The 26,087-nt window shown below is 36.6% G+C and overlaps 1 protein-coding gene across 3 annotated transcripts; it reads right to left on the minus strand.

The window, feature by feature from the left end:
- Positions 1–3,314: 3,314 nt before the first annotated feature.
- Positions 3,315–25,712, minus strand: LOC140155743 (uncharacterized). Of its 3 annotated transcripts, none has more exons than XM_072178690.1 (8): positions 25,546–25,712; positions 22,297–22,517; positions 19,996–20,717; positions 14,832–14,951; positions 13,813–13,990; positions 11,510–11,730; positions 9,581–10,037; positions 3,315–9,274 (listed from the first exon to the last, which is right to left on the minus strand). In XM_072178690.1, exons 2-8 carry the CDS (start codon positions 22,465–22,467, stop codon positions 8,111–8,113), a joined length of 3,033 nt encoding a protein of 1,010 aa, XP_072034791.1. In that variant the 5' UTR covers positions 22,468–22,517; positions 25,546–25,712; the 3' UTR covers positions 3,315–8,110. The 3 variants fall into 3 exon arrangements, with proteins under 3 accessions (XP_072034791.1, XP_072034792.1, XP_072034790.1); XM_072178691.1 differs by having other exon boundaries at positions 11,510–11,727; positions 25,542–25,712; XM_072178689.1 differs by having other exon boundaries at positions 25,542–25,712.
- Between the last annotated feature and the right edge of the window lie 375 nt (positions 25,713–26,087).

Here is a 26,087-nt window from a genome sequence, read left to right on the forward strand (position 1 = left end):
TACTTGATACAAAAGACGGTAATTTTTGTATATAATTTTATATATAGCTATATTGTAAGTTATAAATTTTTAGATTGTCAATACATTTTGGATAAAAACTTTGTAAGATTATGCATTTCATATAATCCTGGTATGATACAAGTTTAATAGTGTGAGGTTGGAATATGCCCACAAGTGTAAAATTAAAGGGGAATTTTGTGACCCACAGGCTCACCACCACCCCCCTCTCCATTTTTCCATTTTAAAAAGTTCAGATTTTTATACCATTGGAAACCTAAGGCTTTGTGTGCAAATAATTTCGTGCAGATTCATTCGCTTGGCAAAAATATTGTCAAATTTGTATTTATATTCTGTTAAGAAAACAAAATTACAACACAGTGACAGATGGGGCCTATAATTATGTAATGCGCATAATCATGCATAACTCGCACATGCAGAATCTGAATCAACTGAAAGTGGTGGATATCTACTAAATCATACAAGAAAAGGAATATTTTACACACAAGCATTTTATTATAAACCAGAGGTCTCCGGTGGTATAAAAGTGTGGGATGAGGCTGTGGATCATGAAAATATCCTTTTAAAATACATTTTCTAGGGCATTCTTACTATTGCAAACTCTAAAATGTCCAATACCCAAAGAGTACCGACTCAAAATTGCCCCACATGTAACGCTGGTGAATCTGCCTTATTGTTTTGTCGCTCATGGAGGGCCCGAAATTGAACAATGATTTGCGTCTTAAGCTTTAGTGTTACAAAGTTTGGTCTTTTGTTGGCACAAGGCATCAAAGTTTGAATCAAAGTTTGGTGGATGCATAGTAAGGTATATTGCTGATAGCGATCGATAGGCAAAAGTGTTGCATGCTGGGAAGGAAAAGGGCTCAAATTCATGATCTCGGGTGACGAATTCTATAGCTTTTGAGCCCTTTTCATTCCCAGCATGCATCACGTTGCCCATCGATCTCGAACAGCAATATAACTTGTGAAATGATCCAGATGTACACTATTTGCCGGCCCTCCATGAGCGGCTACACTAAAACATGGCAGAGTTGGCACTCCTTGGTTCTACCTCATTGGAAATGTGTGATAATGTTAACTTGAGACAATGATAAGATGTGATATTAGCATGTATCTTAGACTAGACTACTTGGTGCCGACTGAACATTTCTTGTTGCTTAAGGGCTGGGGTATGAACGTTTGGACAGTATTTATTTTGGGACATCAGAGCACATCAGACATATCGAATTGCATTCTGAATACGAAGAATGTCATTCTGATATCAAATAATTTAGATTTTTTGAAATTCGCAATTTAATACACATTTTATGGCAAATCATTAAAATTGATATTTTTGATATTTAACAGTACTTGAAGTAAACTTTATAAATCTGATGATTTATACTTAAAGTGTATGTAGGTGGGATGAAAAAGCCCGACGATCAATTGAAAATTTTTACCTTTCAGTATTGAAGATATGGATTTTTTTCCCAAAACACCAAAAAAATAGGTCTTTTGGGAAAAAATCCATATCTTCAATATGAAAGGTCAAAATTTTCAATTGACCGTCGGCTTTTCCTCCTGCTACATACACTTTAAGAATATATCATTAGATTTATATAATTTACTTCGAGGACTGTTATATATCAAAATTTGAAAAATATCAAATTTTTATAATTTGTCATAAAATTTGTATTATATTGTGATTTTCAAAAATGAAAATTATTTGATATCAGAAAGACATGCTTCAGATTCAGAATGCAATTCGATAGGTCTGAGGTGCTCTCAGGTCCTACAAAAAATACTGTCGAAACGCAATAAACGCTCATTTTAGATCCCTTAATATGATTGTGTGAAATATTAAAATCTTATTATTATCACTCATTGTTGTGGTGTATTTTTTATTTGACATATAATCAGTCTCAGATCTTTGCTCAAGTGGGAAATGGTGTCCATTTTATATTTGATATTGATTTTAGCTTGTATGGGTCAGGTGAACATGTTAGTAAATGGCAATTAAAATATAAATGTGCACAAAGGGGTCCCTTTGGGGTCACATGGGGGTAATGGTATAAGAATTTGAAAATGCTGAAAAATCATTTCAAAAGTATTTCAAAATATTCCTCCTGATACAAGGAACAAAAAAAGTCCATCATTTTATTACTCGTGAGATATTTCGTTTTGGAGATATGGCCGAAACAAGTCATGGGGTCAAATTTTTCAACATCCACTGATCGCATCAAAATACATGTCAAAAGTTTGTTCGGCTCAATAGGCGAAAAAAATGACTTGTATTGATAGAATGGAGTGCACACAGTTGGCTGCAACACTTATGCTAGTTGCACATTGCGTGATGCATGCACGCTTATGTGTGCAATAACAAAAACCGATAGCAGCATGGATACTGATATTGGATTCATTCTTGACATTTGCTTAAAAAGTTACCTTTTTCAGAGTCTTGGTTAGCAGCGACGTAGCTTGAGACACCATCATGGCGTCTTCATTCATTCACGCTGAATGAAGACGCCGTGATGGTGTCAAGCTACGTCGCTGCTAACAAAGACTCTGAAAAAAGTAGCGTTGTAAGCAAAATAACGAATCATTTTTGCCGAACAACTTTTTGTGAGTGCCATTCTATTCCCTAGCAGCGTCAATTTGGAACAAAGGATGACAAGCCATGATAAATCACTATAAGGCATCACATAGGCTTGTACAGACCAAAGAACTCAGTTTAATGTCCTGGGGCTTGAGAGTCTTAAGCGCTCCACAGACTCCGAGTATTGTACGTACAATATTGTATGCAACATAGCTACGTTATTTAATCTATTGCCATTCTATTTCAGTAATGTTTAAGTTTTGAATGTTTGATGACGAAAAATCGATAATATGTTACATGTAATATCTAGTAGAAATATATTATCGATTTTACGTCATCAAACATTCGTTAGAACTTAAACATTACTGGAAATAGAATGGCAATAGATTAAACAACGAGATATGTTGCATACAATATTGTAATGCATAATACGGAGTCTGAAGCTAGCCTTATACATACAAAAGTATCTTGAATTTGATTCTGTCACAAACGAGCAGACAACTACATTATTCCAGTTGAAATCCATACACCCCTTATGGAAGCCATGACCTTAATCTTACACACAGGGAGTATGCATTTTAAATGGGGTTACCCAAATGGGCGACTCCATTTCAAATTAAAATTAAGGTTAAGTCTTCCATAGGGAGTGTATGGAATACATTGATGTAGATGTAGTGCTTTATAATATTTATGACTCATAACAACACAGAGAAAGTTGCGTTAATTTTGTTTATTTCACAAATAAGTAGCTTCATATTACATATCATAATAATATACTGTATATTAAAACATGTGAAACATTACTCAACAGTCCGAATGTTCCAAACAATTTACATTTGTACACTAGCACAGTTTAAAAGCACCAAAATATTTTAAAGAGTGTTGCCTTCACAACCTGTATCAAAATGGGATATTGCAGTCGAAATCCATAACCCCTTATGGAAGACATAACTTTTTTATAATATCCCACACGGGGGTGTAGATTTCAAATGGAGTCACCCATTAAGGTACCTATTTGAAATTCACACTCCCAGTGTGGAGGATGAAGGTCATATCTTCCATATCATTTTTTGTAATTTTGAGAATAAAGAACAAAATGTGGTTCAAGCATGCATCAGTTATGTAATCACCCTAATTAGTTCAGATTATTCTCTTTCATTTGTATCATTATCATTTGTTCTTGTGCAAAGATTGGTGAATAAATTTGTTTAAATGCATGCTTGACATTTTGTACTTTGTTCTTAAAAATGACTTAGGCAAAAAGCGTAGCAGGCTGACAATATGGGTATGTAAGGATTTCAACTGGAGTAGTCCATTAATTTGAAGTGGCAGTCACTCACTAAATAGCTATTGTAAACTACTTGTGTTCAAACCGTTGACAGAAGTTGTTTGTTTAATACAGGCATGAAAATTTTCCTGTTAAACAGGAATTCCTTTTTGTTTTTAGTTTACCAAATTTCCACTTTTTTTTTTTATTTTCTGTCCGTTTTGGAGCATTTTTGCCAGATTTTACATGCTTTGGCTTGTTTTTTCATAATTTTCATGTTTCTCATTGAAATGTATTCTCTTGCCTACTGCAGGATTAGCTTATGCGTTCCATTTCGCTTTTGCGGCCGGCAAAATACTTGCCTACATCACCACGAAACTTGAGGTGAAAACTAAGTACAGTGGCAGTGTTTCATGCTTACAATATCCTTGAGCCAAAAAATTTCTTGCAGAAAAATCATCAGAGAGAAAACTGACCATATGTACTTGGAATCTACTTTCTTGTTGACTTTGCAATCAAATTACTTTCTTTACTTACATTTAATTTTTTTTAAAAACATATTACAAATTAGAAATATATTTCTAAAACGTTACAGGACAGGATGACAAAGATGAAATTGCACTGACAGTTTAAATAAGTATACCAATATAGTTTACAGTATCATATACTTGACATTGTTGTAAATATACCTCCCATTCCAAAAGGATGCCAAAAAGCGAATTTTATAAAAACAACGCCTTCAATTTATACAATAAAAATCCATGCATACATTTCAAGTATTTATAATACATGTAGTTATGCTATATCTAGAATAAAATGCTTACAGATGTCACTCGCACAAAATGATCAAATTCAGAAAAATACCAAACAACTTGCCTCACACTATTATTTCTCTTATGCCACAAAAAGAAAACCTGTTCTTAAGGCTTATTGACTTTTAGTCTGGTTGCCAAACACAATTTTCCTGAATCAGCACGGGGAGGGGGGGGGCTCAATTTTGGTATAAGTGGGGATGTGCGGCTGGGACTCCGGCAAACTATCCCACTTTAAACCAAATTTGATGAAAAACAGACACAAAATGATACCAATTTTTGGAAAATTATTGCCAATTTTGCTACAAAACAATGAGATATTTGCACTTTTTTTTGAGAAAATTGTGAAAAAACACGCTTTTTTGGGCTGTCATGAAATTAAGGGCCATCAATAAACCAAAATGGCTGACAATGCACCCTGAATCCAAACTAAATGGCTGAAAATGCACCCCTGAATATGCTGCACATCCCCATACCCACATGTCCACTAAGAACCCTTTAGTTTGTGCAGGGTATATTGCATACCCATTCTCTTGATACAAATGAAAAATCAGTTTTTATGATATTTTTAAATATCAATTCGCTAAAAAAATTGCTAACTCAGGAAATCTTAAGATTTTCAGATTTATCGAATCACTGATAGTACCCAAGTTTTTGTTTTCAATGATTTTATGAGCAGCAATAAACACATTACATGTAGGCTATTCCAGTTGCAAACCATACACCCTGTATATGGAAGACTTGACCTTAATCTTCCAAAAGTTCCACATCTAGGGAGTGTGAATTTTAAATGGGGTTACTTGAATGGGTGACTCTCTGTGTGGGAGACATGGTGGGGTGTATAGATTTCAACTGAAATAGCCCATTATTTAATGACAACCAATTACAAATAATTTCTTTCTTGCACGGTTGTGGTTATATTTCTTACACATTAAAAACAACATGATAATATGATACCTTTTGTAACTATTTTGAAATTATGTAATTTTATAGACATTCATTTAAACAATCCAATATAAGCACCATCAAAATTGTCCAATACAGCGACGGAAAAAACCTGTTTTACAGGAGGACAGACTTTTCAAGTAGTGTCTTCAACCAGGATTATATTTTTTTTTCTAGAGGCTAAAATGACCCAAAAATATCACCGAAAACTTAAAAATGTGATGATTTTTTGCAAACATATTTTGAAAATCAGTCATTTTCTGCCAAAAAACAGCTGATTTTATATGATTAGCAAATTTTTTTTTTTTAACTTGGTCGGTTAGCTAGGCCCATAAAAACAGGTTTTTCCGTCGCCTACATTGTAATACACAGATTTAACCCAAACAATTTACACTGAAAATGCAACACAAACTGATCCAATCAGAACAAAGTTGGCAATAATGAAATTGAGACAGGCAAAACTGGGAGCAAAAAAAAACACAAGAAAATGGACATGTAAAAAGTTCATGACTTTGCAACCGAATATGCCAGGCACTTGCAATCTGATTGCAACATCAGTAAATGTATTTTCTTACGAAGCTATCAGCTGTTGAACAAAGGTTGTTCAGCGATTGTATAACAATATCGCATCGATCGATTGGTTATTCAGGCGTTTCATTGAAAGAGGAGCTGCTGCGACAAGGCGTCATATCCCATGTGTATGTTGTTCTTGTGTGTATTTATTACGTTTAGGGAAACAGCGGCAGCGAGTATGAAAATGTTTTATTTGCGTTTAAGCGCAGCGCATTTAGTGAATAATGTTAGGTACTGAGCAAGTTCATGATGGTAAAATCTTTTTAAAAAAATCAAAATTGCCCAACTTTGGTCTGAGTGGATCATGGATTATAACATGTCATTACCGTTACAATTCTGGTTTACCCTGCACACCCTGTGTTTTCAATACAATTCCGGTTTACCCTGCGCACCCTATTGTTAGGGTTAGGGTCGGGGTTAGGATTAGGATTAGTGTTAGGGTTATACTTGTGTGCACAGTATACCAGAATCATTCCCATGTCACATATTTATAAAGACAATGTCCTGGACTTGCGGGGTAGCAGGTTTCCAGACCATTGTGGGTGAATTATGGTCTGAAACTTGTGGCCACAAAGTTCATTCAAATAGGTTTTGTGTGTAAAAAAACTGTCAATGTTGTAGGAATGTTGTCTAATCCCTGGGTGGGTGGATCCTAAGTTTCCACTAGAATTGATTTAATCAATTCTATAATATAGATGTTTCTTCTCTCTACGTATTATTTTTAAACTTGGATACCCAGGATTCTCTTAATACAGCATTGAAATTTCCTGAATTTTATACACAAACCCACGAGGCTGATTTCACAGCTGAAGCTTTTATCACCATATTACCCACAAAATACTCATGGGACACACCACCCTACTAAAGTCTGGTGGAGCCTGTTACTTTAACTCACAGTAGCAGTGTTTCAGACTATACATGATTAATCAGGGTTGCCAAGCATTTTCAACCCATTTCATGGGTGTGGCACTTGCAATATCACACAAATCAACAAATATACTGCCCAATATATAAATAATCAATTTTAAGTCAGAGGGCATTTTGAGACAAATAGCCCTAGTCTATAAAAATTTGTACTGTTTTCTGTGAATTTTGTACAAAAATCATCTTCAAACACTTCTTGATTTGTTGTTTTTGTAATTTCACCACAAATGGACTAACATATTTTTGTCCACTACCAATTACAGGCTTGGCAACCCCATACACCAGTAGATTTTGTAGAGATTATAAAGAATTGAAATAATGCACTTTCAGGTTAATAACAATTAGTTGTGGCTTTTGTATTTAGTTTGTTGCTTTTGTATAGCAATTTATAAAAACATAATTTTCACAGCAACCATCATTTTTGCATCATCTCCCAATTTCAAAGACCTACCCAAGTGATTGCAATATTTAACACCTGTAAAATCTCCATACACCCCTTATTGATGACATATTAAACCTTCATCTTCCAGACAAGGAGTGTGAATTTCAAATGGAATTACCTGAATGAATGGGTGGCTCCATTTGAAATCTACACCCCTATATTAGTGAGATTAAAGTAATTTCTTCAAATGGGGGGGTATAAGGATTTCAACTGGAATAGCCCATTACTTTGTCATTTTCTAATTCTATAAAAATATTTTTCTGGAATATATTATGTTAAAATGCTGTCAGATTCTAGAATTACATTATTTTAAAAATGCAATATGTTTTAAACAAGAGTATTTTTATAGCACCACTAAAAATGATTCCATTTGCACAATTCTGAATGATGCCAAAGGTTTGAAAGTCAAAATTCCAGAAGAATGAACCTTTCATGTCAATGGTTTTTTTACCGATATCGGATCAGATTGGATATCGGCCGATATTATATAATCGATATCCGAAATGCCAGATTGGTTGAGCCCTACACAATACCAAATAAAAACCTTTTCCTAATCATTTTCCTAATTTCATTAGTTCATTTAAAATAGCCGGCCCCATTTCACCTGGAATATACCCATGTGGACCCCCAGCTTGACCCGAACTCCACGGTGGGTAGCGTGAGTGAGTATGGTGCATTCCTCCCTGTTGCATATCATGATGTAAGGATCCTTGCCTTAAATTACTAGTCATAGCAGTCAAATGGGGTGAGTACCTGGAGGGAGTGGGTCCATCCTGGTTGGCTGCGTATCTTGGGTGATTGTGAGTTGGATTTGAAGTGGGTATATGATGAGAAGACATATCTGTGGATACTGGCAAGTAATGTGGCGTATAATGAGATGAGCCATGTGACCGATGCATATCATGTACTTGTTGTCCCACTTGCACTTTCTCTTCTACAGAGACATGGCTGACATCATCGCTGGGAGAAATGCAATTCTGAAGCTGTTGCTCTGTACTATGATGATCTAATGACTCTTCGCTTGATTTCACATGTTGGCTTCCCGCTAAAGAAATTTCCACCATTTCTTGTGGAGATCCTACCATCCCATGAGACCTTGATTCGATTACTGCATGATCTCTTCTATCCTCAGCAAGTCTGTGCTCACCTCTCTGTTCTTCTATTAACATCTTTTGTTCATCAAGAATAACTCTTTGTTCATAGTCTCTTCTGCCTTCATTGTAATCACTCTGCACATGTTGCAAATTCTCTTGACTTTTCTCAACTTGATCTTCAATTTTCGGCACCGGCTCTTGATATGGCGTTGTTATTTTGGGTATTACAGCATTCTGAATACTTTTGGTTTGCGGATTCTTTCTCCTCTTCATCTGGCATTTTACATCATCAAATTCTTGCACTCTATGTGAGACTCCATCCCGCCATAGATCAACGCCGTGTTCTTTCTTCATATGCGTCTTCATGCTGACTTTGTGCGTGAAAGTCTTTGCGCAATAATTACACTGATACGGTTTCTCCCCTGTGTGTGTCCTAATATGCGTCTTGAGATTCGTACCTTGGGTGAAACTACGCTGACAGTGAGGGCAGATGAATGGTTTCACTGCTTCATGGATGATCTCATGACGCTTCATTTTGGTTAACGTCTTGAAGGATTTGCCACATGCGGAGCAGATGAACGGCCGCTCTTTAGAATGGAGCTCCCGGTGCTGACGCAAGCTGACCTGTTGGGAGAAAAATGGATAAATATTGTTAGCTCAATTTCACAGTATAATTGATGTCTCCTTGCTATACTTGACTCACGCTGCATGTACACTTTTTAGTGTAATCTTTAACTATGTTCATCCATGGTCTTTTCACCTGGGAAGGCCACTTGCCGTATGTTCGTTTATCTACTCATCCGCATCCAAGAAAACATTGAAAAAGGGTCTAAATTTAATATATGGTGGTGTCAATGTTTTTGGCAATAGAGGTACTTTTCATGATCAACCTTCTATGTTCAATACTAAGTGTTATTGTTCAGTACTCACCTGCCATAGAAACTCCTTGCTACACTTGTCACATTTATACGGCTTCTTGCCCTGCGCTTTGAATCTATGCGCCTTCTTATGTTCCCACATAGCAACTCTAGAAAACATGCCACCACACTCCTCACAAAGCACCTTCACATGGGCAGTCCTTAGATGCTGAACAAGCCTTCCAGGGAAGAACAACTTCTTACAATCTGGACACGATATCAGTACTTTGGCCATGCGTTGTATTGCTTCCTCCTCTGTTTCTTCTTCACCTATTGGTGAAGAAGAGGGTGGTGTTGTCAACTTTTTCTTTGGTACTACATTTTCTAGTTTGTGGGTGTCAAAATGTTCTTGAAGGAGCTCTAGTGTTGCGTAGGTTTCCTCAGCTTTCATTGGACATCGACGACACTTGAACACCTTTGGATACGTAGCAAATTCTGGTGGGATCAACGGAGGTTTGGATGCAGATTTCCTGGAAAATACAAGAATGTAAAAAACAAATTTAAAAACAAACATTTTATCCGAATTGGGCCATTCCATTTGAAATCCACACTCCCCCTGTGGAAGATTTAGCTAAAGTCTTCCAGAGGGACTACAGGTTTCAAATAGTATAGACAAATGGGTAACTTCCATTTAGAATATTCACTCCAGTTGTGGAAGATATAGAAAAGCCGTATACAGGGGACTATAGGTGCAAAATAATTAATCCCAGCCAATTCCATATGAAAAACATACTCCCTCTGGAAGACTTTTCTTAAATCTTCCACAGGGGTATGACAGATTTCAAATGGAATAGCCCTTTATATGAATTGCTACTGACATTATTGCTGTTTGTATATTCGTGGTCCTAGGGAGCTTGTGGTTCATTTTGTCATCCAGCAAACCATCTGGCCATATACTGGAAACATCAATTGCCCATTGTTATCAGATCTTCAATTACATAGCTGTTAATATGTTATAAGATTTTCATTTGGATGAATTCAAAACCTGACAAAAACTCACAAAAATACCCAAACGATCTTATAATTTGAACATCACCCAATGTAAAGAAACCGGCAAAGAACAGGAAATGGCTAAGAAGCAGTAAGATACAGAACCCATATCTGTGCAGGAGAGCAGTGGTTCTAGTTTCTGGTGCATGAAGCCCAGGTTTAATTCCTGGCGGTAGAAAACTTGCTGGATATTGACCTGGAAATTGGAAGTCTGAATTTAATCGGCAACATATGAAGATTAAATTCAGACTACTTCTCTCCCCATGGTGCATTTAGAATTGGATGTCCATGGTTGAGTATTTACATGCAGAGAACCTTTGCAATAATGAATCCACTGCACATGAATGGAAGACCACATTAATAATAAATATGCCAGGTCCTATATATCTTTTAAGGGCTATACAATAATTGCATAATAATGGGGAGAGGGTAAAAGTTCCAAATGGCACACCAAACATTGCTTTTACCCTTCTCAGCGTGCCAAATGATTTGGCTATTCCAGTTGAAATCCATACACCCTCTACTAAATACATGACCTTAATCTTAATATCCCAAATAGAGGGTGTACATTTCAGATGGAATCAACCATTCAAGTGACCCCATTTGAAATTCACACTCCCTGTGTAGCAGATTAAGGTCATGTCTTCCATGGTGTATGGATTATGTTTTCAAAACTTGAATAGCCCATTTTTATCCTCACAATTTACCATACCATTACCATTTGTTATTCTGTGTACAGAAGAGCCATAGCTCACAGTCAGTTTTGTGTATAGGATGTTAACCCCAACTGTTCCAAACCCATCCCAGTATTTAAACGGAAATAAGCTATATAAGATGCTTTTGTGGGTTATTCAGGGTTGTCCAACCCAAACAAAAACAAAAAATGATGGCTGGGTACAGAATATTTCTCAAATTGACCACGCACAAAATACAAAAAAGACCAAGTACTTACGTTTGACTATTATCCGATTTCTTCCGTCCCCGCTTCTTGTTTTTTCCCAGCTCTTGATTTTTGACATCAGACACCCCCTGGACTTTCTTCTGTTTGGTGTGATTCCTTGAGACCATCAACTTCAAAGGTTTCACTTTTTTGCTTTCTACTTGGTGGTGTGATGTTGCCATGACAACACGCTGTGGGGTAGACTGCTTCCTACGCTTGGGTTGTGATCTCTGCTGGGAAAAGTGTCAACAACCATGTGTTAAATCATTATGAATTGGGCAGAGTGACAAAAATTGAGTTAATGTATGCTTCTAATTATGTTTCAAGTGATCTTTTATTTCCACCAAAGATTAATATAAATCTTATTTGGATGAACGGCACATAAATACTAAGAAACCAATCATACTTTAAGCTGATGCAAGTGTGCAAGGTAAAGGAGTCAAACCTGCATTTTTTACAGAACAGGAGTGCCCATCTCTTTCGTTAACAATTAGGCCAGACTCCACTGTGAAAGGATCACAACACCTCCTCCACAGCGAGTCCGTTACCTTCCCAGCAAGTGTAAAAATGAGCAATAGAGCTAAAAAACTAAAATATCAAGGTGGCGTGCATCCCAAAGGGGCACTTACTGTTCCCACTTTATCTGCATAATACTTGATAGGTGACTTCCAAATTATCATTAGCTGCTGTCCCAGAAGTTAACAACAATGTGCTACAAAATATCAAGGTGGCTTAATTGCATCCCAAAGGGGGCACTTACTGTTCCCCCTTTATCTGCATAATACTTGATAGGTGACTTCCAAATTATCATTAGCTGCTGTCCCAGAAGTTAACAACAATGTGCTACAAAATATCAAGGTGGCTTAATTGCATCCCAAAGGGGCACTTACTGTTCCCCTTTATCTGCATAATACTTGATAGGTGACTTCCAAATTATCATTAGCTGCTGTCCCAAAAGTTAACAACAATGTGCTACAAAATATCAAGGTGGCTTAATTGCATCCCAAAGGGGGCACTTACTGTTCCCCCTTTATCTGCATAATACTTGATAGGTGACTTCCAAATTATCATTAGCTGCTGTCCCAAAAGTTAACAACAATGTGCTACAAAATATCAAGGTGGCTTAATTGCATCCCAAAGGGGCACTTACTGTTCCCCCTTTATCTGCATAATACTTGATAGGTGACTTCCAAATTATCATTAGCTGCTGTCCCAAAAGTTAACAACAATGTGCTACAAAATATCAAGGTGGCTTAATTGCATCCCAAAGGGGGCACTTACTGTTCCCCCTTTATCTGCATAATACTTGATAGGTGACTTCCAAATTATCATTAGCTGCTGTCCCAAAAGTTAACAACAATGTGCTACAAAATATCAAGGTGGCTTAATTGCATCCCAAAGGGGGCACTTACTGTTCCCACTTTATCTGCATAACACTTGATAGGTGACTTCCAAATTATCATTATCTGCTGTCCCAGAAGTTAACAACAATGTGCTACAAAATATCAAGGTGGCTTAATTGCATCCAAAAGGGGGCACTTACTGTTCCCCCTTTATCTGCATAATACTTGATAGGTGACTTCCAAATTATCATTAGCTGCTGTCCCAGAAGTTAACAACAATGTGCTACAAAATATCAAGGTGGCTTAATTGCATCCCAAAGGGGGCACTTACTGTTCCCCCTTTATCTGCATAATACTTGATAGGTGACTTCCAAATTATCATTATCTGCTGTCCCAGAAGTTAACAACAATGTGCTACAAAATATCAAGGTGGCTTAATTGCATCCAAAAGGGGGCACTTACTGTTCCCCCTTTATCTGCATAATACTTGATAGGTGACTTCCAAATTATCATTAGCTGCTGTCCCAGAAGTTAACAACAATGTGCTACAAAATATCAAGGTGGCTTAATTGCATCCCAAAGGGGGCACTTACTGTTCCCCCTTTATCTGCATAATACTTGATAGGTGACTTCCAAATTATTATTATCTGCTGTCCCAGAAGTTAACAACAATGTGCTACAAAATATCAAGGTGGCTTAATTGCATCCAAAAGGGGCACTTACTGTTCCCCTTTATCTGCATAATACTTGATAGGTGACTTCCAAATTATCATTAGCTGCTGTCCCAGAAGTTAACAACAATGTGCTACAAAATATCAAGGTGGCTTAATTGCATCCAAAAGGGGGCACTTACTGTTCCCCCTTTATCTGCATAACACTTGATAGGTGACTTCCAAATTATAATCATCTGCTGTCCCAGAAGCTAACAAGCTATATGGAGTTCTCCCAGCCAGTCAATTTCTGTAGTCTTACCTTGGCTGCTCTATGAATAGTTTTGACAGGCATATAATCCTCGTCAGTTGAGTGGTCTTCAAACTCATCTGTGTTGTCATCTTCCAAATCATCTTCCTGTGAGTCTTCTTTATAAATCACTTTGGTTGGTGGTGACAATGTTATGGAACCTCTCCTTTTTCTCTTGGATGCCGGTAACCTGTGCAATCAATTAGGAGTGACAAAGGCTTTGATGTGAAAGTTTTGAGATATTTTCTCATATTAATTATAATAAATTAATTTTACCTTGACACTCGTTTAGAACGTTCCTGCGTTCCATTGAGTCCAATAGGGTCCAAACTTATGCTAAAGTGAACACGATAATACGATTGTTTTTCGTACACATAAAAATACGGCCAATTCAGAAAGAAAATCTTATTTATTGTATATGGCAGCTGAACTTTTTTTTCACCGATTATATGTAGGCCTTTGCATTGTGAAATTATTAATACTTCATAATGTGTTGCACTTGGAAAAGAGAACACAAGTATGGACTCAGTATAGACGACTGAATGAAGACAATTTATTTGTACTATGAATTCATTTAATATAACCAATATATACCTCATACCTTATCAAGAACATATGGAAATATTGAAAAGGCCATAAATATACGCAATTGTGCATAGGGAGACAAACATGATAAAGTCAATCTGTTATTTTCATTCTCGATGGTTAAACTTTTGAACATTTCACATGGATGCTGTTTGTCTCAATGGCTTCTCGGGCCATATAGTAATTTAAATCGTGAAACTGTAGAACGATCTGTCGATCAGCATAGATATTGAATAAAATTGAATCCCATCATCATCAATTCAAAGCTACACCCTTATTTGAACTACTGGTAACCAGCGACTTTATAAAATGTAGGTACTATAACATCCACAGCCAAGATTTGGTAATTTTGAAGAGTGTTGTCTACTTTTTAAATCTGCCAAAGTTCTAAGATGAACACAAACTAATGTTTCTACATGTATAGTGGACAGGAATCTTCAACTTACCATGAGTCGTTTGGAATAGGTATCTTCTTATCTGCAAGCATTTTAGACAGTTTCAACTTGAGATCTGAGTCAGCTGCAGTGGATGACCACTGCAGATTTCCATCTAATAATGCATCAAAACTGTCAGAATAAACACATTGAAAAATATCACCATGGATATATTATATATAAGGCTCAGACTTTTGTGTTATTTCAACTTATTTGTCCCGAAAATTGTATTTTTGACGTCCATTGTGGGTTTTTTTTAGTTTTCATATCCAATGCATTTTTCATAAAAATTAAGAGGTAAGCTCAAAATATGCTTAAAAATAAATTGCACAAAAAGGGGTTAAAATTCAATATTATAGTAGAATTGATTTCAAGAACTAAGTAAATTATATATTTGCATCAAAATGTATTCTACAGATGCAATTTCTATCCATATTTACCAATAAATCATGACAATGTGCAGTAACATGACTCAGTTGGTTATACAGGGCATCTATTCTGCCATTATTCGCCCCCAAAGGGGAGGGAATAGTTTTACCCCTTTGGGGAAGAATTTTGTGTTTTGAAAAAAAGAAAAAAAAAAAAAGAAAAAAAAAAACAGAAAGTCAACAGGATTCAAGGAAGATTTTTTTTAAAGAACTAATTTGGGCAAAAAGTGTATAACTGAAGCATGAAATAGATGGTCACTGGCTGGCAGTGACTGGTCTACAGGGTAGGTAAATTCATCAAGTGTCATTTGGGGAAGAATTATAATGGATACAGAGCATTAGCATACATGTACATGTAGCAGTCCCTTGCCTTTTACCTATTCCCATCCCCAAAAAAATAGTTTGAGGGAAACCAGGGAATGCTTTAGCCCAAAACAAAACAGTGAAGAGTTGGGTCAGTAATGCTTCCCTTCTCCGACTAGTGGTCATACTAGCTATGTATCATAGCGATGTTTTTACATATTTTTTGAGAGAACATCAGACATATCGAATTGCATTTTGAATACAAGAAATCAAATAATTTATTTTAAATTCGCTATATAATACACATTTTTTGATATTTTTGAAATTTAACAGTCCTCAAAGTAAATTGTATAAATCTAAATGATATATGTACTTCAAAGTGTATGTAGCTGGGATGAAAAGCTGTCCATTATATGAAAATTTTGACCTTTTGTATTTTGCCCCAAAACACCAAAAATATAGGTCGATCTTCAATATGAAAGGTCACAATTTTCAATTGATGGACAGCTTTTCATCCCAGCTACATGCTCATTAAGTACATGTCATTAGATTTATAAAGTTTGCTTTGTCTTTGAGGACTGTTAAAAATATGAAATTTTAATAATTTGCCATAAAATGTGTATTATATCATGAATTATTTGATATCAGAAGGACATTCCTCGTATTCAGAATACAATTCGATATGTCTGATGTGCTCTCAGGTCCTACAAAAAATACTGTGCAAACGTTGCTATCTGATTCCTTAAAACCTTTTGTTGTAAAAACTTGATGAACAAGGCGGTTCTCGAACCACGAGTCTCGCCTGCTTTTGTGACCGCCTGCTTTTGCGATAACTGTTGGTAGAGAGGTAAATGAATTTGGCGGTTATCGGCTGGGCACGATTATCTGGCCGATGGTAACTGTACCCACCAAGTTTCATGCCCATGCAACAGTTTTTACTAATATGACCTCAGATGACCCCTGGTGGCCCTGAAATGACCTAAAATTTTGGCTCTAAATGTTGACTGTACCTCTCGTGCTAAGTTTCATGCCCATACGACAGTTTTTACTAATTTGACCTCAGATGACCCCTGGTGGCCTCGAAATGACCTTCCAAAAATTTGGCTTTAAATGTTGACTGTACCCATCAAGTTTCATGCCCATACGAAGCTTTTTACTAATTTGTCCTCAGATGACCCTTGGTGACTTCGATATTACCTTCCAAATATTTGGCTTTAAATGTTGACTGTACCCACCAAGTTCCATGTCCATCCAACAGTTTTTACTAATTTGACCTCAGATGACCCCGAAATGACCTTCCAAAAATTTGGCTTGAAATGTTGACTGTACCCACCAAGTTTCATGTCCATACGACAGTTTTTACTAATTTGACCTCAGATGACCCCTGGTGACCCCAAAATGACCTTCCAAAAATTTGGCTTTAAATGTTGACTGTACCCACCAAGTTTCATGTCCATACAACAGTTTTTACTAATTTGACCTCAGATGACCCCTGGTGACCCCAAAATGACCTTCCAAAAATTTGGCTTTAAATGATGACTGTACCCACCAAGTTTCATGCCCATACGAGTTTTTAATAACTTGACCTCAGATGACCCTGAGTGACCTCGGATGACCCGTAATGACCTTCCAAAAATTTGGCAAAACCAAAGAACTATTTCATCAAAGTAATAAATCAAAACAGAAAGATGCTTCCTTTACGAGTTATCACTCATTGAAAGTGCTACTTTGCTATACTTTACATGGAAAGCGACTATCTTAAAGTCGTCATATTTCCTTAATTACATGACCGATCAAGCTGTTATTGGGATATGTGATGCACAGTTGAAAATTAATTGTTAAAAGATTTGGTGACCTCAGTTGACCTTTGACCTTGTATGTGACCTTTGACCTCACGAAATTGGAAAAAGTATGTTGCGCTGAAAAATCAAATTTGGCAATACCAAAGAACTATTTCATCAAATAAATCAAAACAGAAAGATGCTTCCTTTACGAGTTATCACTCATTGAAAGTGCTACTTTGCTATACTTTACAAAGAAAGCGACTATCTTAAAGTCGTCATATTTCCTTAATTACATGACCGATCAAGCTGTTATTGGGATATGTGATGCACAGTTGAAATTTAATTATTAAAAGATTTGGTGACCTCAGTTTACCTTTGACCTTGTATGTGACCTTTGACCTCATGAAAATCTAATCAGGTCGAGTACCTCTGGCCACATAACTCCCCACCAAGTTACGTCACTGTACCCCATACGGATCTCCAGATAATCTGTTCACAAGGTATTTTGCTTATTACGCATATATTATGCAAATTAGGTACTTAATTACCATATTTTACGCTCAAAATCTAATCAGGTCGAGAACCTCTGGCCCCGCTTACTCCTCACCAAGTTACGTCACTGTACCCCATACGGATCTCCAGATAAGCTGTTCACAAGGGTTTTTGCTTGATACGCATCAAATACGCATAAATTATGCAAATTAGGTACTTAATTAGCATATTTTGCGCTGAAAATCTAATCAGGTCGAGAACATCTGGCCACGCTTACTCCCCACCAAGTTACGCCACTGTACCCCATACGGATCTCCAGATAAGCTGTTCACAAGGTTTTTTTTTTTTTGCTTGATACGCATCAAATACGCATAAATTATGCAAATTAGGTACTTAATTAGCATATTTTGCGCTGAAAATCTAATCAGGTCGAGAACATCTGGCCACGCTACTCCCCACCAAGTTACGCCACTGTACCCCATACGGATCTCCAGATAATCTGTTCACAAGGTATTTTGCTTATTACGCATAAATTATGCAAATTAGGTACTTAATTACCATATTTTGCGCTCAAAATCTAATCAGGTCGACACCCTCTGGTCATGCTACCCCCTATAAAGTTTCATCATCATAGCACTTACGGTTCTCAAGATAACGCGTTCACAAGCTTTTTCCGAACACACACACGCACACACGCCCACACGCCCACACACACACACACACGGACACACACACACCATAGTGATTACTAAGTCTCTCCCTGAACATTCAGGCGAGACAATAAAAGTACTACGTAAAGACCTTTTCCTGAAGGAAACCTTTTGATTTTCTAACCATGCATCATGTTTTTGAGACCTTTCTCTTTTTGAGACCTTTTTGAACCATTTGGCCTCACATATTGCATTGCAAACTATTAATTTTGATCAAAACAAAAGGTACATTAAGATATTCCGAAAACTAGTAGCAATAAATCTCATTTAGTGTAATATGTATTCCAAGTAAAACAGCATTGTCTGAAGGGAACCTTTTGATTTTTTAACCATGCGTCGTGTTTTTGAGAACTAGTAGCGATCAATCTTATTTAGTATAATAAATTAATATGCATTCCAAGTAAAACAGAATTTTCTGAAGGAAACCTTTCACTTCTCTAACCATGTATCATGTTTAAGACTTGTACTCAAAAATATCTTTTCCTTTGATGTCTTTTATTTTACCAAATTTTATGGTAAACTACAGTATTTTACTGAAAATTACCGGGCAAAATACCAGGGGTTTATTTTACTTAACCGATTTAGAACACTGCCTATGGGAGGTAACAAAAAAAATGAGGAAAAGTACATATGTAGATAGCAACCAGCATATTAAAAATGTTCCCTTTCGGGTCCATTTTTGTGGTTTTCTAGTTGGGGAAGAATCTGGGGAAGGATGTGACACACGCATGTAGGGTGAGGGAATAATTTAGATTTTCTGGAAGAATAGACACCCCTGTTAGAGCATTGTGCTAGTATTATGAATTTGACTCCAGTTCGACTCCGGCCAGTTGCACAGGTTTATTTCAGCGTTTATGTGCACTGGCTGCTTTGGGTAAAGATTAAAATTTGTTCATCTTATCAATCCAGGAAATTTAGTATAATAATTTCATCCCTATGTGAATTTGTGTATTTGTTATACAGTTCTGATACTTTCCGTTATATTCCGTTATAATGTGACAAACATCATTCGAACATAGATTTCAATCTTTCGTTCTTCTGCAGCATGCCTCTGTGGCTCATCAGTTAGTTAGAGCGTCGTAATAGTATTATGAAGCTCGCCGGTTTGAATCCGGCCAGATGCACTGGTGTGGGTTTTTTTTCAACATTAATACAAACGGATTCATCTGTTCATAGCGAACCTTGTTTTCGACATAGCAAACCTACGATATAGCTGATAGACACCAATCCAACCAATCAAGAATGGGCTATTCCAGTTAAAATCCATACACCCCTATGAAAGACATGTATATTATCTTAATCTTCCACACTGGCAGTGAAAATTTCAAATGGGTTTGCCTGAATGGGTGACTCCATTTGAAAATCTACCCCCCCTGTGTAGAAGATTAAGGTGCATGTTTTCCATATAGGGGGTCTATGGATGTCAACTGGAATAGCCTAATCCTCTCAAAACACTTACCAATCTAAGAGAAGTTTTGCTACTTGTGAATGAAATTTCAGACTTCTTGTCAAATTTTTGACCTCTTGCCATCTGTCTGCCTGCTTGCCCAGACTAATCTGCAGAAACCTTTTGGGTTCTGCCTTGATCTGCACTGGTGGTCTTACTCTTCGTTTCCTCTTCCCAGGTTGTCGAATCGCCTCCTCCTCCTCCTCCTCCTCTTTTTTGTTCTCCACTTCCTCTTCTTTGTCCTCCTCCTCCTCCTCCTCCTCCTCTTCTTCCTCCTCCTCAGGACTCTCTGGCTCTACAACAGGTGCTCTGAGTTTAAGTCTCATCTTCAACGTTTGATATGTTTGACGGCTCTCTGGTACAGGTTGAACACTCAGTGTTTGTTTCTCCTTTTGGGAATATTGACTACATTCATCTATCTGGTCATTTTGTGATACAGTACCTTGATTCTCTGTTCTTTGGCAAGAGACTAAATTAGTTTCACTATTATTTGAGTTGTGTTCTTTGAGTTGCTCGCCAGAGTGGCTCAGTGGGGTTTGTTCAATTATTTCAGTCTCGGTCTGATTTGATGCCACACTTTTCCTGTCTTCTTCTTTGTCTTCATTTTGATGCTTTTTGTCCTCCTCCTCCTCCTCCTCATCATCATCATCATCTTCTCCTTCACTTTCATCATCTGAACTTCCTTCTCCATGGCTATATTGTGCATCAGATGAACTATGAGCCTCATCTTTTATCTGCAAGGGTATAAAAAATACTATGTTTATATTATAATAAATGTTGCAATGCCAACTCCCATTTTTCATATTTTCTCTCATCAAATGCCCCTTCCTTTCAAATTAAAGTGCCTCTAAGTGGAATAGCAAAGTGACAAATCTCCACACTTCACTTAATGATTCAGGCATCAACAACTCCCCTTGAGGGAATAAGGAGAACTGTTCAAACCGCTCCCATAACATTTTAAGGTGGGTGGCCAAACTGTTAAGGATAGTGGGTGGGTGGGTGGGTGGGTTGGGTGGGTGAGGAGAATTGTCCTACATGTATGCCTGGTAAAAGGACATTCCAGATTCTAAACATTTATTTTTTCAGTTATATATATAATGCATGTCTTTGGGAACCTAATTTAATACAAAAAACGAGTAATTTTGAATTGGGTAAAACCAATAGATTTCAAGTATACTGCGCCAATAAAGTATCCTTACACTTGGAAAAATAATCACAATTTCCAAACTGAAAAAATATTGGAGTAAATTAGTTTTTTAATAGATGCACTATCTAATCCTGCACATTATGACACCACATTGGATCCAATGTGACTTCAAGAAGTAAACTTACTTCCATTTAATTAGACGAAGGTCCAGTTTCAAAAGTGACAAACTGCCTATTCAAAATGCCACAGACCACAAATCTGGTTTGAGAGTGGTGAATGGCTAATTTATGCGTTTGGCTTTAATTTAATACAAAAGGAACAAAAGAAAACTGAAACAAAAGAACTGACAAATAAAATGAAAAGTACAGAGAAGTAAAAACTGAAATAAAAAACAGCTTTAAATGACGCTTCATTGAAGAAAATGTGTTGTCTCTTTGTTGCGCTTGTTGGAATCGTTGTATAGGCATGTAGGCCAGTTTGTCACTTTTAAAACTGGACCTTCGTCTATTCAATTGCTTGTAACTTTACTTCTTGAGGTCACATTGGATTCAATGTGGTGTCATAATGTGCAGGATTAGATATTGCATCTATTAAAAATACAAATTTACCCAAATATTGTTCAGTTTTGAAATTGTGATTATTTTTCCAAGTGTAAGGATACTTTATTGGCGCAGTATGTGTTTTACTTACTGATACTTAGACTGTACATGTAGACATAATCTACGAATACCATAAACTTCTGGGAAACTATTGGGTGAAGTCATAAAAAACAGCATTTAAAGGGGAGTGATTTATAGCTCACACCAAAAGCAATTCAGGAGAGCTGCAGCCAAGTGACAGCTTCAGGTCTCCTCAAAACAAAAGGCCTGATTGGGATAACTTATCAAGCAAAATGTCTATGTAGAGGGATGTGCCACATACATGGGTCGCATTTTTAGCCTCTGGGTATGTTAATGACACATTTTTCTAAGACAATTGTTGGGGAAAGTTGTAAAAACTCTGACAATTTGCGCCAAATTTGGTCATCAATTTCAATTTTTGGTAGATTGATGGGCCCAAATTTCTTGAACAATTGGTACAGTGATGAGTTTACATGTAGGCCTACTTTCAGATTTTTATCAATGGCATAAGAAACCAGACTTGAGTCACCCCATTTTAATATTTACCATGTTTTGATTGGATATCATCTCATAAGTAGTATTCTCATCAGACATATTTTCTCTCACTTCCATCATATACTTCCCATCTCTCCTCCCTTGAGTGTCATCTTCTTGATTTTCCCATGATAATGCCTCATTATCCGCCGTGATAATATCATTGTCAGTTATACTAGTCATGGTCAGGATGCTGATTCTTGCCTGGAGTACAAGAATAGTTTTCCTCTGACCTGTAAATAAATAAAAGATTATATAGTCTGTATCTACCTTGAGTCACCAGCAGTGGCTTTGAAGTTTAGCGTGTTCTGTGTTAGCTTTTAATAGCGTTACTTGGTGCGTGTACGACTGTACGTGCCGCATTATATAATATATACAGGGTGTAACAATAAAATTTATACAGTTTTGAAAATAGAATGACACAAGTATGCCGCAAATTTTTGGGTTTGATATTTATATGTCTATCAAGATAATCTCTTTAGCCACCAGCTTTGGTCCAATAACATCGGTGATATACAAGTGATGATATGGCCAATTATGTAACCTAGTCTTAAAACCGCTTGGGCCACTTTTGTCTAAGTGTTACAAAAGTGACTGAATAGAGTTGAACCATGGACCAGTTGGACGGTGCTCTTATGATTGGTAGTTTTAAACAATGGGGTATTCGAATTGGTAGAAATGATTACATAATAGAATATATCCTTGAGTTTTTGAAAGTGACAACTAAGCATTGACATAACAACCTCATTTACCAGATATTGTGGCTGCAGCTCAACATTGGAAGAGCGTATTTTTATGGTTGTGACATTCGGTAGCACATGGAGTCAAGCCGGGAGTCAAGCAGAAACCATAAGATTGTTTATAGCTCATTTTCCAAACTCACGTCTTCCATAAAGGCATACAATTACATATTTGTATGAGAAGTATGTAGAATTTGTAAACAGAAATGCTTGCAATAGTGATCGCCCTAGAATAGCTAGAAGCCCAGCTGAACTCAATTTCAAAATTTTATTGTTTTGTACTTTGGATGCAAAAACTGTTCAGTTTTACCAATGATATCTCAGAGATATGAGAAATTACTTTATTTATAAGATAATTTGAAAGAAATTTCATGACTTCATTTATAGATTTTAAAGAAATATAATTATTATTATTAAGTTCATGTTAATTATATAAAGAAACAACACTTATAATTCTTTTGTGTTAGTTCTTTGATGTTTAATGCACGATAAGCATATCTACGCGGTTCAACCTTGATATACGCAAACATGGCAAAAGTGGCCCAACACGTTTTCTGGACAATTTGATTAATCGGACATAACTTTTTAACCCATACTAGTAAAGAAACCAACTAAACGTCTTCTTTTAGCCAAGATATTACTGATTCTATTGCATATATCATTTATGCCGTAACACTTTTAGTTTTTTCCTGAGAAGTCAAAATGCAATTGTATAAAGTTTATTGTTACACCCTGTACATGCATGAAACCATGCTAAGCCAACGCAGCACATGCTCAACTTCAAAGCTAGTGCTGGTAACTCAAGGTAGATAGACTATACATATAACTGTCTGTAAGCACTAAACAAGTTATTTTTGTATAATTTCTTAAAATATACTGTTCCGACGCCTTCCATTAGGAATGCGACGAACACCATTCCAACCTAATACCTATCTATAGTTCATACATACACGCTATATAACAGCGCGCATGATTGGTCGAGAGCCGGGCATAAACAGCGTTTATGCCCGGTGTCCCGGATGTGAGATCGCCGGGTAGGAAAAATGAAGGAAAATCATTGTTTTTAATAATGTTACTTGTAATTTTTTGTTATTATTTTGATGAAATAAGAATCCCAAATTGTTCTGGTATGTATGAACGGGTTCATTCATATATTTTCATGACTAAGCGGTTGTTTATGACCTCAGCCGCAAGCGGCCCCTCGGGCATAAACAACCGTTTAGTCATGAAAATATATATGAATGAACCCCTAAATTAAAATCTTCCGCTCTTCTTCCCTCTGTGGCTCAATTGGCAGAGTGTTGTGCTATTAATATGAAGGTCGCCGGTTTGAATCCAGCAGGGGCTATTTTAACGTGCCTCACTGTCACGTTCGTGCAATGAGATAAAAGCGTTGATGAAGTAGAGTGCGTTTCAAAAATAAAAAAATTGACATTTTTACCTGAATGTGACCGTAAGAAAGGCTCTACCATTGTCTACTATTAAAGCATATCTACACGGATTGTTAATTGTCACTGTACGAATATTTTATCTCGACACGTACGTGACAGTGAGGCACGTTAAAATAGCCCCTGGAATCCAGCCAGATGTCTTGGTCTCTTGATGATAGCAGCTTTTCTATGTGGAATTGCTATCAAAATCCCTCTAAAATTTCATGTGCGAGTGTCTCATCACCATAAAAAATCATATATTTGGGTCAAGTGAAGTATAGACAACATATTTAGGCCAATTACAATTGATTCTTAGTTTCCTGTTTCTCGCCCGCGTCCAAAGTAGAGAATTGCAAAATATTTCATTATTTTATTTATATTTGGGATTTTCTCTTTAAAAATAACTTTTAATGACTACCATTTGCTACTTTCTGACTTTGATCATATCATCTATATTAATGATGAATAAACATAGAACCTAACTGTACCATTACTTATGTATAAAATCAAACATAGTAGTAAAATAATTAAATGCATGCTCCTTGTCAAAATGGCTTGATGTAGGTTGCGACCACTTATTTTAAAATAAAGAAAATAAAAGATAATTAATAATTAATAATTAAAAGTCGCCTCATCCCTGGTTTTCAACCATGAAACAGGAAACTAAGGCTAAGAATTAATTGTGAAGGGCCTTATGTAGCTTTCCTTGACCTACAGGCTACATGACCTAGCTGTTCTTTTAATTTCTATTAAAATATGTATTGTGTTTGGGCCCCAGTCTAGGCATTCGCCGACTAGCAAATTATGCCTCTCATACATGACGTGTCTGTTTTGCCCAGTTTTTAGTTTGCGTTGCAAACTAAACACAGACATGACAGATAGACGCACATATCATGGTACAGACATGACAGAAGAAAGCATGTACGTACGGCCGTAGCCCGTACGCACATAAAATGGACGCAACACGTATGTTCCAGCTGTACTAAATGATAGACTGTCTAAAAATCTTAAAATAAATAAACAATGTAAACTTAGTCTTAGAGATTAAAAAAATTAACCAAAATGATTCCTTTCTAACACCACTCACCTACCACTATTCTGTCATTTAGCTTGAATCGGTGCAGTAATCAAATCATCAGAATATAACACATTAGATCATTCAAAGTAGTATCAGAGAAAACGAGAAATTGAGGAAATTTGGGACTGGGTAAGCTTACTGTTTTCTTTCCGTAAAACTCAACCTTTGACCTATCTGTATTACAGAAATGACAGAGGGCGTAAATACATGAAACAAGAATTGTCTTTAAAAAGACAACGCCGCGATACTGCCTGCAATGCTGCCGTTTCGTAGGCATGTCCAAAGTATAAAGTGATTCAGACCTAACTTATTGGCTGGGGCTTGATGTAAAAAACATTTTGGCGTTTAAATAATCTTAATCGGACGTTCCATTCCAGAAATATGGTCTTTCGAGTGTCACGGTCCAAAAAGTTAATAAAGCCCCCGGGATAAAGCCACAATATGTGCAGGTGGTGGTCGCCGTGCATTCTCTAAATTAAGTAAATTTTCATCGTCAACCGTGTAATTGAATGGGATTATTTTGAAATTTTAAACGCTTGAAATATCACAAACAAA

Source organism: Amphiura filiformis, chromosome 6, assembly GCF_039555335.1.
Source record: "Amphiura filiformis chromosome 6, Afil_fr2py, whole genome shotgun sequence".
Taxonomy (NCBI): Eukaryota; Metazoa; Echinodermata; class Ophiuroidea; order Amphilepidida; family Amphiuridae; genus Amphiura; species Amphiura filiformis.